We start from the raw sequence: 17,568 nt of genomic DNA, 5'->3' as shown, positions 1-17,568 counted from the left end.
AGTGATGAAAAAGGAGTGATGATGCCAATTGGGTATAGTGGGTAGAGAGGTACTACACACCGACATTATAAAATACCAATTCCACAAGGAATTCCTTCATAGACTGCATCTATACAGGATTCAAATATATTCAAAGTATCTATAGCATGTATTATAGGTATTATATTATATTATATGTATTACATATTATATACAATATATATAGCTATACATATTCATATATTTAATTTTCCAACCAACTGGGCTATGAGGACTTTATTTACATACTCTGAGGATTTTTTCTACCCCATGACTTCTTTAAAGCAAGCAGTTATAATTCCTCACACACACAAAAACATTGTTTAGTAAAGGTCAAGGACACATGATGATTGGCCTCTTGTTTAGGTAACCAAAGGCCTTCTAATTTGGAATATAAAAAAAGCCTTCTTCCCTCTCCTCTTGGAACTTAGTGTTAATTCTGTTTCTTTCCAAATAGCTTTAAGATGACCTCCAAAGCCAAAAGAGAGTCTCCTGTGTCTAAAAAGGAAGGCTCATCTTTCTTCTATTTGTATTTCTTAAGGAAGAAACATCATAAGGCAAATTTGTGTTTCACTGGCCTAGACTAAGAGGCTGCTGTGAGAAGGAAGGTTATGATTACAAAGCAAATAGAGCTTTGAGAATAAGGCAAAGTAGAATTTGGGCCATTAATTGAGCACTTTGTGGCCAGACCCCTTTCCAGGGGTTCATCTCACTGACAGAAATATGAGACTGGGGACAGGGGAAGTGGTAAGGGTGAAAATTGGGAAAAAAAGACTAAATGGGTTTTCAGAGGAAAAGTTTAGAATTCATGTATTCAAATTCAAAGGAAGAGTGGGATGAGGCTTCTATAGCCACTTGGTCACAGCCCGGAACTAAAAACTCAAAGCCTTTTGTTACACTGGTCTGAAAGTTTAGGACATTTTAGGCTGGGGGTAGGTTTGATTGGGAGACTAACTGCTAGGTGAGACAAGGTAAGCTGTGAAGGAGTCAAACCAGTTCTTTTTTCAAGTCAGGGTGGCCCAACTTATGGAAAGCAGAAGTTGGAGAGTTTAGATATGGAGGATGGACAAGGAGAGGAAGTGACAAAAAAAAAAAATGGTGGCCTTTGAGGAAAGCCTGTATCACCTGCCATTAAACCAAAAGCACGGTATTATTTAAAAACAAACAGCTTAGGGCTGTTCTGGATGAGGACTAAAGGATCACAGCCTTAGAACCTGAACCAGATGTCTATAGTTATCTAGTTGATTTTATTTTTTAGCTTGGGCACTTTTGATAATCCCAAAACATTAGAAAATAGAGAGCACTGGGAAAGAGGAGAAAAGGGAAGGAAGACGGTGGGCAGAAAAGAAAAAGGGATGCACCTTCTTTGACACAGGTGTTGTTCCTCAGCTGATAGCCCTGAGGGCACTCACACATCAGGTCCCCAGATGGGAGGACACTGCTGGACACACCCTCTGGACACCTGCAGCTCTTACTGTTGTTGGCCTTAGGCAGGCAGAGTAGGCTGCATGGCCTGGGCACACAGGCATTGCTTCCTGGAAAGCAAACACATAATGGCAGCATCAACATTAATAAACACCAGGAGGCACTAAATGGAGACTGCAACCCAACACAACCTACTCATTTTCCAGAAACGACAATGTGAAGCTCAGAAAGAGAAAGATAAAGTGGCAGATGTTGGGGGACCTACTGTCCTAACAACCTCTGTTCAGTGTCCTCAGGAAAGGCCTGACGCACATGGGGTCTCAGCTACATCATAATTCCCTAGAACCAAGCCAAGCATCACCTAGTCCTCCAGAGAATTTGGAATCAGGATGATGAAAGACCAGAAAGTAACCAGGGAGCTGGGGCTGGGAGAAAAGTCATATTGCATGGGTGTTAAAGGTGATGCAGGACAAGCCCAAACCGGTACAAGTCAAAGCTATGTAGAAACAAGCTTGGAGTATGCAGAGAAGATCAACATGTAGAGTTGGAAGACTAAAGAAGCCTTTGAGAAAAAGGACAACACTCGGGACCTGAGGGGAGAGGGAGAGGAGGAGGGCTTTGCCATTCCCAGCTCTAATCCCCATAAAACTCATCTATACTTCCTATTACTAGGTTCCTTACTATCTCCCTTTATTCTTTCAACAGCACTTTTTCTTTAGTTAGCTTGAGTGGGTTTTCATTTTTTAGGATCTAAAAGCCCTTTTTAGAATATATACCTGAGTAACAACAGGGCCCAGACAAAAATCCAGGTCTCCTCTTCTAAATTCCTTTGTACCAGAATATAGCTGCTAAGCTAACTGAGGAACCAACCTGGTACTCATTAGGTACTGTATGTCATGCTGTAAATCCACACAAGGACTGGTTAATGTTGATCTATCCCACTATTTCCAACCTTTTCTCTGTCTGGCTTTCCAAAGAGAGTACGAAATAAAATTCATAAACTCCTTCATTTTACTCTTGAGAGAGAACCTTTGTGGATGAACAATGATGGAAAAGATGTTTTCCTCTCTCACGTCTTTCTGGGAAGGAGAGGAGAGGATACATAAACCATTTTGTACTAGCTGAAAACATGATATAACTATTGAGCAATATAAAAGCCACACAGATCATGAAAAGTGTTTTTCTTTTTGCATGTGACCACCCATCATCAGAATTGGGAAAAATAAACATGAATCCTTTGACAAAATTCAACTGACAATGATTCCTCAGCAGTGCCATCTCACAGACAGAGAGCCCCATTCATTGATGACAATCAGTATTGATGTAGGTGACAATATACTCATTAGCTTTGGATGTGTGGGCACCTTATCAATGTTTAACTGGCATTACATACAAAATTAAAAATTGCAATCATATAGTAACATGTCATTTTGATACTAAGGACCAAAGAGTACAAGATGTTGATAAAATCTATACAGCCACTGAGAGAAATCATATGATGAAACATTCAAAAAGTTTTCCAAAGTAACTCGATAACCCCAAAGGTGCAAATTACCACAGCAGAGTAGCAGGCTGAGTATAGTGGAAATGCCAAAAATCAGTTTGGCCTGACCTGTTCCATGGGCTGAGACTGATCCTTTATCTAAAGTACATGTGCCATAGGCTATAGGAGGGAGTCCATCACTGCCACTAATGAAAAACAGCTCCATCAGGATCTGGAACACATTCTTTGTATTCAAAGGATGACATACTATTCAATGTTCCAAGAAACTGAATGATAGAATATTTGAAAAATACTCAATGACAGGATATTTTCACATAGGTTGTATCTATAAAATAATGTGACTAACATTTTCACATGCAGAGCAGATGTTCCTACCCAAAGAATCAAGAGCCAAAAGCACAGAACCCAAAATGGGGCGCAGTATTTCAGGAGACTGGGCTAAACAGAGATGTACGAAATCTGAGGAGCAGTATCTAGGGCAAACCTCAAACCAAGCTGACCAAGTCACTAACCCCAAGAGGTAGGCTGGGTAGGAGTGTATGGGTTGGGACAAAGCCACAGTACAGAAAACAGGAGTGCTGTACCTGAGAAACCCTGGGACAGTGTGGATGGAAATTTCAGCAGTTTCCCCAGAACATGGCCAATACACCCTTATACAGTACACCACAGCATTGTGTGGGCAGGATGGGCAATAAAAAGAATATCATCCCAATGTGAAGAGTGAACAAATGGCAACCTTCATCTCCAAAAATGTTCCCTTACAAAAACAATACTTAGCCCCATGATGTTTTCACTAGGCATATTCAGAACACTTTCATACATCCTCTTTAGAAAATTCCTCCAGAACTAGTTTAGGAGCCAAAAATGCTATCATCTTGTTTAGTTATCTATACGCTTGACAATTATCCAAACCAAATCCTCCCCAGATAATACATATTCACCTTCGTTATAGATTTTTAAAAGCATGTGCTTACTGTAGGCTCGGAAAGAGAATGCCAAGAGCTTCAAAATATTTTAACCCATTGCAGCATCAATTGAATACATCAAGAGCCTTGCAAAATAAGCCGTTTAAAGAAAAAGAAAAAAAAAACACTCTTTATGAAGAATACATCCCTGTAATACTATGTAAAAATCAGCCAGGTATAAAGACAAGAAATGCAACTATTTATTAACAAATATCCCAAATTGACAAATATTCCAAGTGAACAAGTTTCATCATAAACAAGAACCAATCAAAATCTAGTACTTCTAAATCACTGTGAGATAGGATTAAACATGGTGGCGTGAGAGATCTTCCCAGATCTCTCCTCTTGAAACAACAAGAAGCTGAACACCTAAAACTCAAGAAAAAACACCCAAACTGCACACCAGCACATCTGAGCATGTGATTAGCACGTAAGAGCTACCACAGTTCAGAACTCCGGGTGTTGGGCGGTGAACTGGGAGATCCCTGAAGGAGGAGGAGGAGGAGAGAAGGTGTGGCGAGTTCCCTGAACAGCCCTGCCTGAGAGTGCTGTGAACTCCATGCGGCCGATGGCAGTGCCCAGTCATCAGGGTAGAGGGCAGAGAAAGAGGAACGGCAGAAAAGCGGGAACGTCAGAGAAACAACAGTTGATTTTTACCAATAGCGGTTGCAAAACTGAGGCTGAGCCGCAGCCTCCGACCCCCAACTCAGAGGGCCCTTCCTCCATACCGACCAAGACGGAACGCTGCAGTGCCCCAGGGGAATCTGAGCAAATGCTAACTAAACTGACAGGAACTGAGATTGGGGGTAGCAAGCATGATTAAATATCTATAAGAAAAAAAACAATTATTAACACTTTATATAAGGCAGACATCTAAGAGGCTTAGACGCCACCTACTGGAAACCAAAAGAAAAATACCTCATTTGCAATGGGTTAGAGACCATTACAAAATAAATCTAAGGAAAAGAAAAAGAAGAAGAAGAAGAAGCAGAACACACTTCTGTTAATGCCCAGGCAGAGAAATAGTCCATTAAACACCATGAAAAAACAAGTTGACAAGGCAGCTCAGAAAGAAAGAGAAAAATCTACAGAAAATAAGCTTACAGACATAGAAATATGCGACTTAAATGACAGAGATTCAGAATGGTACTTCTGAAAAAACTCAGTGAGATCTGAAACGAACCATATCAATAATTTCAGAAATTGGAAAAACAACTAGATGAGCAGAATGAGTTCTTTAGCAAGGAGATTGAAACCCTCAAAAAAGAGCTAAATAGACCTTCTAGAGATAAAGAGCACACTGCAAGAGCTGAAAAATGAAATAGCAACCTTGGGAATTAGAGTTGATCAAATGGAGGAAAGGATTAATGATACTGAAGACAGAAATCTAGAAATAAATCAGAAGGAAGAAGAGAGAAACCAAAGAATGAAAAATAATGAAAGAGAAATTCAAAAACTAGCTGATATCATCAGGAGAGGAAACATAAGAATAATGGGCATTATCGAAGGTGAGGAAAAGGAACGGGGATTATAAAGCATTTTTACACAAAGAGTTGATGAAAATTTCCCAAAGCTAAGGAAAGAACTGGAGCTCGGAATTCAAGAAGTCAATAGAACACCCAATTATCACACCCAAAAAGGCCTTCACCAAGACACATGGTATTAAAATTATCAAAAATCTATGACAAAGATAAAATTCTCAGAGGAGCCAGGGAAAAGAAGATGGTAACTGATAAAGGAAAACCCATTAAGTTATAGTAGGACTTCTTAGCACAAACCTAACAAGTCAGAAAGGAGTGGAATCAAATATTCAAACTATTAAATGAAAGGAACTACCAGCCAAGAATACTGTATCCAGCTAAGCTCTCCTTTTGAAATGAAGAAGAAATAAAGACCTTTCCAGACATACAAAAATTGAGGGCATTCTCTACTACAAAGCTTGCACTGCAGCAGGAAATTCTGAAAGAGGTCAGCTCACCTAAAACAAAATGACAAAAAAAAAAAAATGCATAATTAGGAGTAAGGTGACTAGCAGGCTGATAAAAGCAGAGGAGTACAACCCTTACTACGAATAGGGCATTATAAGCTTAAAATAAGGATATTTGCTATAGCAAGATAGTAATGAACGTTCATCATAGATAGGGACAAATTGAGACAACAAGGACTGAAAAGGGGAGGATTCAGAGATCCAAATTCGCAAAGGGGAAAGGAGATAAGGCACATTCATAAGAAAAAGGACAATTGTATATATACAACTATCTTTTTCATATTCGTAATGGTAACCACAAGACAAAGATTTAGAACCGTAGTATGTAATATCAAACAAGAAGAACCAGAGGGAAAACCCACAAAAGCCAACCAAAATAAACAAAACAGAAACACAAGGACAAAGAAGCAATGGAAACACCGAGCTACCAGAAACCAAAAGATAAAATGGCTATAAGAAGACCTCATATTTTAATAATCACCCTCAATGTAAATGGACTGAACTCAACAATAAAAAGGCACAGAGTTGCAGATTGGATCAAAAAACAAAACCCAATGATATGCTGCCTCCAGGAGACACATCTCAGCTCCAAAGACAAATATAGACTCAAAGTAAGAGTGGAAATGATATTTCAAGCAAATGGCATTCAGAGAAAAGCGGAAATAGCAGTGCTAATATCAGATGAAACAGACTTCAAAATCAAAAAGGTAAAGAAAGATACTGAGGGACACTTCATAATGATAAAGGAATCATGCACCAAGAAAACATAACACTTATTAATATCTATGCTCCTAATCAGGGAGTCCAGAAATATGTAAAGCAATTACTAACAGAACTAAAAGGAGAAACAGATCAACACACAATCGTAGCAGGGAACCTAAATACTCCACTGACGGATATGGAGAGACCATCTGAACAGAAATCAATATACAAATAACATCTTTAAATGACACATGAGTGCAACTGTACATAATTGACATTTACAGAGCCTTGCATTCCAAAACAGCTGCTTATACATTCTTCTCTAGTGAACATGGATCATTCTCAAGGATTGACCACATTCTGGGACACAGACATAGCCTCAAGAAATATAAGAGAGTCAAAACCATACCAACCATATTCTCTGATCATAATGCCTTGAAACTAGAGATCAACTGTAAAAAGAAAGTGAAAATAACCACAAATAAATGAAGATTAAACAACATACTACTGAAGAATAACTGGGTCAGAGAAGAAATAAAAAAGGAGATCAAGAGATACATAGAAACGAATGATAATGATAGTACAACATATCGAAACTTCTGGGACATGACAAAAACAGTCATAAGAGGAAAGTTCATATCATTACAGGCCTACATTCAAAAATAAGAACAAGCCCAAATAAACAACCTAACTCTTCATCTTAGAAAACTAGAAAAGAAAGAACAAATGAAGCCTAAAGACAGCAGAAGGAAAGAAATCATCAAAATTAGAGCAGAAATAAATGAAATTGAAAACAAAAAAAATAAGATAGAAACGATCATCAAAAATCTACCGGAAAGTAAAAGTCCAGGACCAGATGGCTTCACCAGTGAATTCTACCAAACATTTAAAGATTTAATACCTATTCTCCTCAAACTCTTCCAAAAAATCAAAGAGGAGGCAATACTTCCCAACTCATTTTATGAGGCCAATATTACCTTGATACCAAAACCTGGTAAAGATAACATTAAAAAAAAAAAAAAACTACAAACCAATACTCTCATAAACAGATGCAAAATTCCAAATAAGATACTAGGGAACTGAATACAGCAACATATTAAAAAGATTATACACCACGATCAAGCGGGCTTCATCCCAGGGGCATAGGGATGGTTCAACATACACAAATTGATTAATGTGATATGCCATATAAACAAATTAAAAAAGAAGAATTATATGATCATATCAATAGATGCAGAAAAAGCCTTCGACAAGATACAGCACTCATTTACAATCGAAACACTTAACAGAGTCAGTATAGAAGGAAAGTACCTTAACATAATAAAGGCCATATATGACAAGCCCTCAGCCAACATCATACTTAATGGTGAAAAACTAAAAACCTTCCCTCTAAGGTCAGGAACAAGGCAAGGCTGTCCACTATTACCACTCTTATTCAATATATCACTGGAAGTCCTAGCAAGTGCAATCAGGCAAGAGAAAGATATAAAAGGCATCCAAATAGGAAATGAAGAAGTCAAACTGTCACTATTTGCAGATGACATGATTCTCTATACAGAAAACCCTAAAGACTCTACAAAAATACTACTAGAAACAATAAGCAAATATAGTAAATTCACTGGATACCAATCGACTTTAAAAAATCCATAGCATTCTTATAAGCTAATAACGAATTGTCAGAAAAAGAAGTGGAAAATACAATTCCTTTTGCAATTGCAACAAAAGGAATAAAATACCTAGCAATAAATCTAACGAAACATGTGAAGGACCTATATAATGAAAACTACAAGATCCTATTAAAAGAAATAGAAGAAGAAACAAAGAAATGGAAAGATATTCTGTGTTCTTGGATTGGAAGAATCAACATAGTTAAAATGACCTTATTACCTAAAGCATTATAGATTTAATGCAATCTCCATAAAAAACTCATTGGCATTTTTTAAAGAAATAGAACAAAAAATCATCAGATTTGTATGGAAGCACAAAAGACCCCGAATTGCCAAAGCCATTCTGAAAAAAAAGAACGAGGCTAGAGGTATTACTCTGCCTGACTTCAAATTATACTACAAAGCGACAGTAATCAAAATGGCATGGTATTGGCAGCAAAACAGACACACGGACAAGTGAAACAGAATCAAGAGTCCAGAAGTAAACCCATATTTATATGGGCAAATAATTTTCAACAAAAATACCCACAATATACAGTGGAGAAAGGAAAGCCTCTTCAATAAGTGGTGCTGGGAAAACTGGAAAGCCACCTGCAAAAGAATGAAACTAGACTGTTGTCTATCACCACACACCAAAATTAAATCAAAATGGATTAAGGACCTGAACATAAGACCTGAAACAATAAAATGCATAGAAGAAAACATAGGAATGAAACTCAAGGAACTTGGACTTAAAGAAGATTTTATGAATTTGACCTCAAAGGCAAGGGAAATAAGAGCAAATTAAATGAATGGAACTACATCACACTAAAAAGCTTCTGCTCAGCAAAAGAAACCGTCAACAAGGTAAAGAGACAACCATCAGAATGGGAAAATACAATTGCAAGCAACACCTCCGATAAGGGCCTAATATTCAAAATATACAAAGAACTCATATGACTTAATAACAACAACAAAAAAAACAAACAATCCAAGCAAAAAATGGGCAGAGGACCTGAACAGACACTTCTCCCTAGAGGAAATACAAATGGCCAAGAAATATATGAAAAAATGCTCAACATCGCTAGCTATTAGGGAAATGCAAATCAAAACCACAATGAGATACCATCTCACACCTGTTAGAATGGCTATAATCAACAGTTGAAGTAATAACACATGTTGGAGAGGATGTGGAGAAATAGGAACCCTCACACACTGCTGGTGGGACTGTAAATTGGTACAGCCACTATGGAAAGCTGTAGGGAGGTTCCTCAAAAAACTAAGAATTGACCTACCATATGATCCAGCAATCACTCTACTGGGTATTTACCCCAAAGGCTTGAAAAGTCATATTTGAAAAGATATTTGCACACCGATGTTCATAGCAGCATTATTCACAGTGGCCAGGACATGGAAGCGACCGAAGTGCCCTACGATAGATGATTGGATAAAGAAGCTATGATACATGTATACAATGGAATATTACTCAGCCATAAGAAGAGATGAAATACTGCCATTTGCAACAACATGGATGGACCTTGAAAGAATCATACTAAGCGAAATAAGTCAGACAGAAAAGGCTGAAAATCACATGATATCACATATGTGAAATATAAACCTAAAAGCAACAAATGAATAAGATAAACAAACAGAGACTCATGGACATGGACAATGGACTAGTGGTTATCAGAAGGGAGGGGGGAGGAAAGTGGAGGAAAATAAAAAAATAAAATGTTAAAAAACATATGTATATATAGTATGAAAAAAATAAATAAACTGGCATTTTAAAAAATTTAAAAATATAAAAAGCCAAATGAGAAATAAAAAATAAAATAAAAAGCCAAATGAAAAATAAAAATGAATGAATGAATGAATGAATAAATAAATAAATAAATAGATAAATAGATAAATAAATAAATAAATAAATCAATCACTGTGGTATACTAGGGCACTGCATTTCAACAACAGATGACAGAGGGAGCAGAGTTGATGGCTTTATTGAACTCAGGCTTTGAAGTCAATCAGGCCATGGTCCAAATTCGTACTAAATGTGTGATGTAGAAAAGTTACTGAGCCTGATATTCATGTTCTCATCTATAAAATGGAAATATTAATCGTACACATGGATTTGGGGAAGATTAACTGAGGTTATACAAGCCCACAAAGCATATTAGTGTAGTGCTTATGACATAGCAATCCCTTAATAAATGTAGTTATTATCATTATTATTTTATACTAGTAGCAAGTCTTACATGTGTTAGGAGCAGACAACAAAAATAACAGACTGACCAGCTCCAAGGGTTGCCAGTATGCAGCATGAATCTGCAATACTTCCTCAGTGTTCATAAAAGCAGGCAGGATAGAGCAAACAAGTTCAAGGTCAAGAGACACTTGCTTATACAAGCAGTGCTGGCAGCCAGATGCCACTGTAAAAGCTTAGATTTAACCTAAACTGGCCTAAGAGATTACAAACTGGCTTCCCGGCCCTATGTCTGTGGTAGGAGGTCTCCTGGAAGCAGGAGACAGGCTGTGATTTTTCCTTCATACCTCAGAGTCTCCTTCATTTTAAATAGGCAGAGAAACTCTCGGGTAACAGTATGACTGTACATCAGCTGGGATAAAGTGACCAGCCAAGACTGGGGAGTGGGGAGCCCAGGGGTCACTGATTCATCTGAACATGGTGTTTCAGGAGCTGCAGTGTGCTCATCAAACACATGCTTACAAGCACCTGTCAAAACCATGACCCACTCTTCTGGACTGGGTGATAACTTAGAGTAATGGTGACAATTTCCTTAGCTTACTAGCATGGTGGATCAGTAGGGGTGGAAAAACCCCAACATTTCAGTTACTGGAGCTGAGAAGCATGATTCCTTTACCCTCCCTATTTTAAAACAGGCACCTCCTCTAAGAAAGAATATGACTTCTCCTTTTAGTGGCAGAAATGGAACAAAAGCCCAGTTCCTAAACTAGTGAGGGACATTTGGGAAAGCAAAATCATATCTGAGATTTCATTCCCTAATCTATAATCCATAGATCCTAATATCAGCCCTGCCAACCTCATAAGTCAGTTATGAAAACATAACAATACTAACTTACAGTTCAAGGATACTTTATAGCTTTCTAAAGGTGTTCTCATGCTATCTTCACTGGTCCCCAAAGGATGACAATAACATCTATACTCTCATATTAATTCCCCTTGTCAATTTTCTCTTAGCACAGTGCCAGCCAAAACACACAAAACAATGCCAACATTCTAGTTCAAAACAGGAAACCTAGCAGTCTGTCAATAAAGGAGAATCAGCAGACCCAGGATGCGATTTAATTCTGCTGAGATAAAGGCAGCACTTCTTAAAAGGACTATTGTTCTTGGAGTACTCTGCTCTCTCCTGTAGGATCAATAGTATGGTTGGGAGATAAAGTCAAAAGGTAGTCAAGTAAGGAAGAAGGCTTTCCATTGAATAGTCTCAGACTCCAGGACCAAATAGTCTCAGGCTCCAGTGGGTCAAAGCCTTGTAGTAGATCTTGAAGCCTCAGCCAATCATCTTTAAGACAGCTACCATCTACACCCACCAGCAACTCTTCCCCTCCCTTTTCATCCCTCCTTCTTTCAACAAATATAAACTGAGTACCTAATAAGTGATAGACACTGGTAAAATCATTGAGGAAAAACAAAACAAAACAAAACACAATCTTCTTTATGGGTTTTAGAGTTTAATTGTGAAGACAAATTAAGTCATCATATAACTATACCTAGTATTACAGGGAAGGTAGGTGCTCAATGAGCAATAGGCCATCTTGGCAACCAAGATCAAGACAAGACTCCTGTCAGAAAGCTGCAACTGCCTGTGTACCCAGCACAGCATTGGTACGCACCCCAGTAAGGGTGCCAAACGGGGGTTAAGCACGTGCTGGGATTCTCCAGCTGCAACAGAAGCCACACCGCCAATCAGTAAGGGGACAAAAACAGGAGGAGGGTGTAATTATCTACCAATCACCAACACTCTAGGCAGGCAAAAACACGCTGCCTTCCAGCTGTTTGTATATCATTAGAAAAGAAATTAAGATATCATTAGGAAGAAATTAAATAACGTTTGTGTTGTCGTGACAACAAAGATGCAGGCTGCCAAATCCTGCTTGAGCAGAGATTGCCCACACCCAGCCCCTTTCTAGAGATCAACTCGATAGAGATTAAGGGGGAGACATTGCCTTACCAGTTGTCTTCCCCTTGTAGAATATCTTCATGTCCATCAGCCCTGTGAGCTGGCTTGCCAGAATTGCCATCTGAGACCCACTGTATTTGGAAGCTCGGAATATGCTAAGCTGTGACCAGTCATCCCAGTAGATTTCATTCTGAAAGGAAAACCTTTGCTCTTTAGTCCAACTCTTCAGTCCTTTATTCGGGACCCTCAGTAAAAAATAGAGCTCCATCTTGTAGTGGACACCTAGCAAGCACTGGCTAAATGATGGGCCAAATCAAGATTATACTTAAATCCATGACTCAGTGATTTTATCAAACCTACCAAGTATCTACACTAAAGGAACTGCCCAAAAGAAACTATATGATAAGCATTCAAGTTTGACCACAAGCCCAACCCTTCAGTCAGAAATTTGCTTCCCAATGTTGGGAAGAATCTTTTGTTCCCTAGAGCAGGGGTTCCAAATCTCCGGGCCATGGTCTGTTAGGAACCAGGCCACACAATAGGAGGTGAGTGGCAGTCGAGCGAGTGAAGCTTCATCTGTTTTTGCAGCCTCTCCCCAGTGGTGGCATCACTGCCTCAGCTCCACCACAGCTCATCAGGCATTAGATTCTAATAGGAGCACTGGTCCCTGGTGCCAAAATGGTTGGGGTCTGTAGAGTCAAAACAGAAGTGACAGGCAACGCAGGTAGTGCATTACAGAAAAAAGTGAGCAAACTTCACAAGAGACAGAGCCACGGAGTCAAAACAATACCACCGACACTGAAAGGCAAGCTGGGAATTTTGTGTGAAGTAACTTCAACCTTTAACCTTTTGAAATGTGACCAGTGAGCATCCTGGAACCCTGGCACCTCTGTCTGGCATCCCTTCTTTGGGTTGAAAGAAACTATGTCAAATTCAGAAATGAGTTGGTTTTCTGGAAGTTAGACAAGCATCTCTGCAAAAACCCAGCGATAGTAGGTTCTTCACTTCAGTTGCTCTTCACCTACTCTAACAGACCCTATGCTGGGAACAAATGAGTCCCTACCTTAAAGACAGCAATGGCGTAGGGATGTGGGAGGTTGTCCAGGATAATCGAGCGCCGCTGGCCGCTAAAAGTGATACGCTCAATGCAGTCCAGGTAGGCATCTGTCCAGTAGACCCACTGGTCATCCACGGAGATGCCATTGGGCCATTTCACATCCTCGGACACAAGGCGATGGACAGCAGAACCATCCATATTGCTACGATAAATACCAGGCTTCAGGTCTCCCCAGTCAGTCCAGAACATCACCCTGGTCAAAACCAGAAAGAACACACAGTGCGTCAGGACTAGGAAATGGGAGCTCAAATGCTACTCCAAGGAGGTGAGAAGCCCCTCCAGAAAACCCAGGCTGGTTATTTCAGCATTATTATTACAGTATGTAATTGTAATACTTAAACCACTTAAACCACTTAATTCCTTGGCCCAAAAATTCCTTTACTGGAATTAATCTACTGATACAATCAAGTTATGCAAAGACAAGGTATAAATATGGTCATCACAGCAAAGAGTGTTCATACTAGGAAAAATATATATATGTATATACTTTTAAATAACATTTATATATGTATACACACACATATGTTAACCTATAGAAAAAGTGATATGCTATGGTACATACAAAAGACTATTAGGAAGCCTAAAATATATATGTGCTCACATGAAACTATCTTCAACACATTAAATTTTTCAGTAAGTGCAGAATAGTAAATATCCTATTATTCTATTTGACACAAATGTGTACATATGTTTGTCTCTGAGTGTTTTAAGGATACATGCTTGTACATGGATTAAAAAAAATTCTGAATGAGACATAAGAAACTATGAACCCCTAGGAAGTGTAAAGAATTAAGAGTGAGAAAAGAGGAAACAAATATTGTTCATTTCATATACTTCTGTTCCCTTTTAATATTTTTAATCAAGTACATATATTAATTTCAGGGTTTTCTTTTAAAACATAGATCTAATCCTCAATCATAAATGCTACAAGGAAGGATAGAAAGGCTACTCCAGAATTTCCCTTTTAGTTATGTTTCTTTAAGTTAATAAAGTAATAAAAAGCACCTCTGCACTCTCCAAATGCATACAAATTGCTATTAAGGAAACCTATACATGCTGGAGTGCAGAGAATAGATGAAATGGATTAAATGTCTATACCACGTGTGAAATTCAAGATAAAGAATCCTCACAATATCTAACCAGGCCCTACTATGAGTATATAGAGATTTTTATTATTACCTTTTGTTAGAGAAACCCCCCCAGATGTGAGACATCTGGATGCCTAAAGAGATTCTGATGTTTGCTAATGAAAAGTTACCTGACCAAGACTATGGTTTCAAAACTCTGTTAATAGATTATTTCAATCAGAATAATGGGAAACAGAGTTTTTGTTCAGCAGTTTCCATTTCCGTGAGAATCTGTTTGCTACAGCATTTGACACACACTGACTTCCACCGGGGCCGCACTTACCCCTCCTGCGGCATGAGGACCAGAGCTCTGGGCCGATCAAGCACAGAGGAATTGACGATGGTGAGTCGGAAGTCACCATCGGGATGAGCTACCTGATTAAAACAAAAAAAGAGAGGAAGCAAAAAGGCCAACATGGATCTGAGCTCCTTAAAAGGCCCACATTGCCAAGTCTCCTGCTCAGCAGCTCCTGTCTATGGACATGTCTGTCTATGGCCACCTCCTCTACAGACTGATCTGGAAAATCTGCCCCTAACTCCAGTCAAAATGAGTTGTTCCCTCCTCTGACTCATGTGACAATTCTCACAGGGACTGACTGAAGAGCAAGCACCGCCTGTGCCCCTATTCCCAGAACATGGTGATGATCTGCACAAAGTACTCAAATGTGTTTACTTATTTTACCTGCCTACGTTACCCCATGCCCCAATCAACAATGGCTCAACACTCTCCACAGAACAAATTCTCAATGTCAGAGCCTTGCAATTAAGAGTCTCCATTTCAGCTCCCATGATTTCAGCAACACTGGTCTTCTCACGGTTCTCTAAGCCTGACATACTCCTGTCTATTCTTGCCATATCCCCTCTTGGCACTGTCCTCTACTCTCTAATCAAATCCTATCTTTCTTTCAAAACTCATCTCCAGGCCTTCGTTCTCTGCTAACTCTTCTGGTCAATGGGCATCTCTAGCTCTCATCATTGACTCACCTGAAACCATTGTGCACAAGCAGTGTTTGAGTTGTACACTGGTCTCCCATCAAGCCTATGAGAGTGTGAATACTTAAGCTTTGCCTGCATCCTTCTAATAACCAGCAGAGACAGGCCACACACAATTAAAGAAAGGGAAGAAGTACTAATAACAATACCAACAATACAGTACTAAGTATGTGCCAGGTACTGTGCATCTTTTCATTCCTTTCTCTCAGCTACCCTATGAGGCGAACACTCTAATGATCCTCCTCTCCTCAGTCAGGGCTCAACTCAGATGTCACATCCTCAAGGTGCCTCCTCTACCCACCTTTTCTAATGCTGTCCCACTGCCCAATCACATGATCACACGCCCTTTGATGTTTTTTGCAGCACTTACCACCAACAGAACTGATCGACTTATTTTTTCATTATTTTGCTTCTCCACTAAAATCTACTCTGTATCAGAACCTGTATACCTTGTCTACTGCTGTATCATCACAACCTAAAGCCACACCTGGCACATGTCTTGTACTCAAAAAGCCCTTGTTAAATGACTCAGTGAATGGATGAATGAATCTTCACCTTATAGATATAGAAATTGAAACTTGAGTCACTTTCCTACCAGAATAAAGACTGAACCCAGGCCTATCTTTCAAGTTTGTGGCTTTCTGGGTCTCCCAGTTTCTACTGTGTTTTCTACTTTACCCGCAGGCCATACTTCCACAGAGAATCAATATAAAGAGGTGCTGAGGCAGTGCCCCAGGGCCTCAGCAGTAATTTTCAGGAGTTGGGTGTACCTATATTCCTGGAAACAATGATTTTGGTGGTTTAGAGGCCATTTCTTACCCTCATGTTGTCTTGGCAGCTAAACTGCAGATAGATGAAGTGAAGAAAATAGGAATACTTACCTTACAGGGTTATTGTGAGAAGTAAATCAAATATTTCCTACAAAGTAGTTCCAATAGGGCTTGGCACATACTAAGTGCTCATCATCATCATTAATAATAATGGTAATGATGATTGTGATATTATTATTACTCTAATAGACTATAATAATATTAGAGTATTGATGTTATAGCATTTTAACAATGACAATGAATTATTATTATCATTGTTACTACTGTTTCTTCGAGCCAAAATATAAACTTTCAGGTATCTTAATGAAATCTGTTTGATGAATTCTGGTTCTCCTATAGGACCTTCACAGCAGTGAGTAATAATGAGACTATCCTGCTTTTCTTCCTTCTCCAGAGGTTCAGCTGGTCCACTCTCTGGAATTCTCTGAAAAATTCCAGAGTAATGTGACACACTAATTCCTACGTCTGGGTCAAATCTGGCTTAAAGCCCAGTTGCTCCCCCTACCCACTTAACTAAGGACAGCAGGGGAATACACATACCTCAATCTTTTTAAAGCCAGCATCCACCCAGTAAAGTAACTGGCTGAGAGGTTCAAAGGCCAAGGCTTCTACTGTCTCCAGGCCAGAACTGATGATCACCTCTTGCCCTGTACTCCCATTCAAACAGAGGCGCTGAAGACAGAAAAAAGAAGAAATGTTGTAAAATGCTCAAATGACCTCCTGCCAAATCAGTCCCATGGATGGTAACCCTTTATTCAACTGACTTGACTGGCAACGGATGAGATGCTTTGGTTTTTTTTTTTTTTAACATTAGTAAACTTTCTAGATGAATGAAGCCAGTTTTTAATAAAAGCATTTCTAAAATGTATCATGGCTTCCTGTTTGAAGCAGAATAACTAAACAGAACTTAATCATCTGTATTACTCTGCATTATCATGATGAACACTGGCCAATGAACCATGCTGTATCACAATAACAAGGCAGAGATAACTGAGATACATGAGTCTGTTTTCCTTTTAAAATAAATGAAACCAGATTGGTATTATTTTTAAACTCTTATGTCTGCTTTTTACAGTCTCCCTCCCTTGAGAGGC

The 17,568-nt window shown here is 39.0% G+C and overlaps 1 protein-coding gene across 3 annotated transcripts in view; it reads right to left on the bottom strand.

Annotated features, from left to right (window-relative positions):
• The window catches only part of SORL1 (sortilin related receptor 1), a 153,249-nt gene that overhangs the window by 53,356 nt on the left and 82,325 nt on the right, over positions 1-17,568 (bottom strand). For all 3 annotated transcript variants that reach the window (XM_039874716.1, XM_039874715.1, XM_039874717.1), the window contains exons 18-22: positions 17,015-17,146; positions 14,935-15,026; positions 13,471-13,717; positions 12,459-12,597; positions 1,380-1,553 (exon numbers count right to left, since the gene is read on the bottom strand). In XM_039874716.1, the coding sequence (XP_039730650.1) occupies positions 1,380-1,553; positions 12,459-12,597; positions 13,471-13,717; positions 14,935-15,026; positions 17,015-17,146 (784 nt within the window). The remainder of the gene's footprint in view (positions 1-1,379; positions 1,554-12,458; positions 12,598-13,470; positions 13,718-14,934; positions 15,027-17,014; positions 17,147-17,568) is intronic.

Source organism: Pteropus medius, unplaced genomic scaffold (genome assembly GCF_902729225.1).
Source record: "Pteropus medius unplaced genomic scaffold, Ma_sr-lr_union100, whole genome shotgun sequence".
In the NCBI taxonomy this organism is placed as follows: Eukaryota; Metazoa; Chordata; class Mammalia; order Chiroptera; family Pteropodidae; genus Pteropus; species Pteropus medius.
This window is presented reverse-complemented; position numbering and strand designations above follow the sequence as displayed.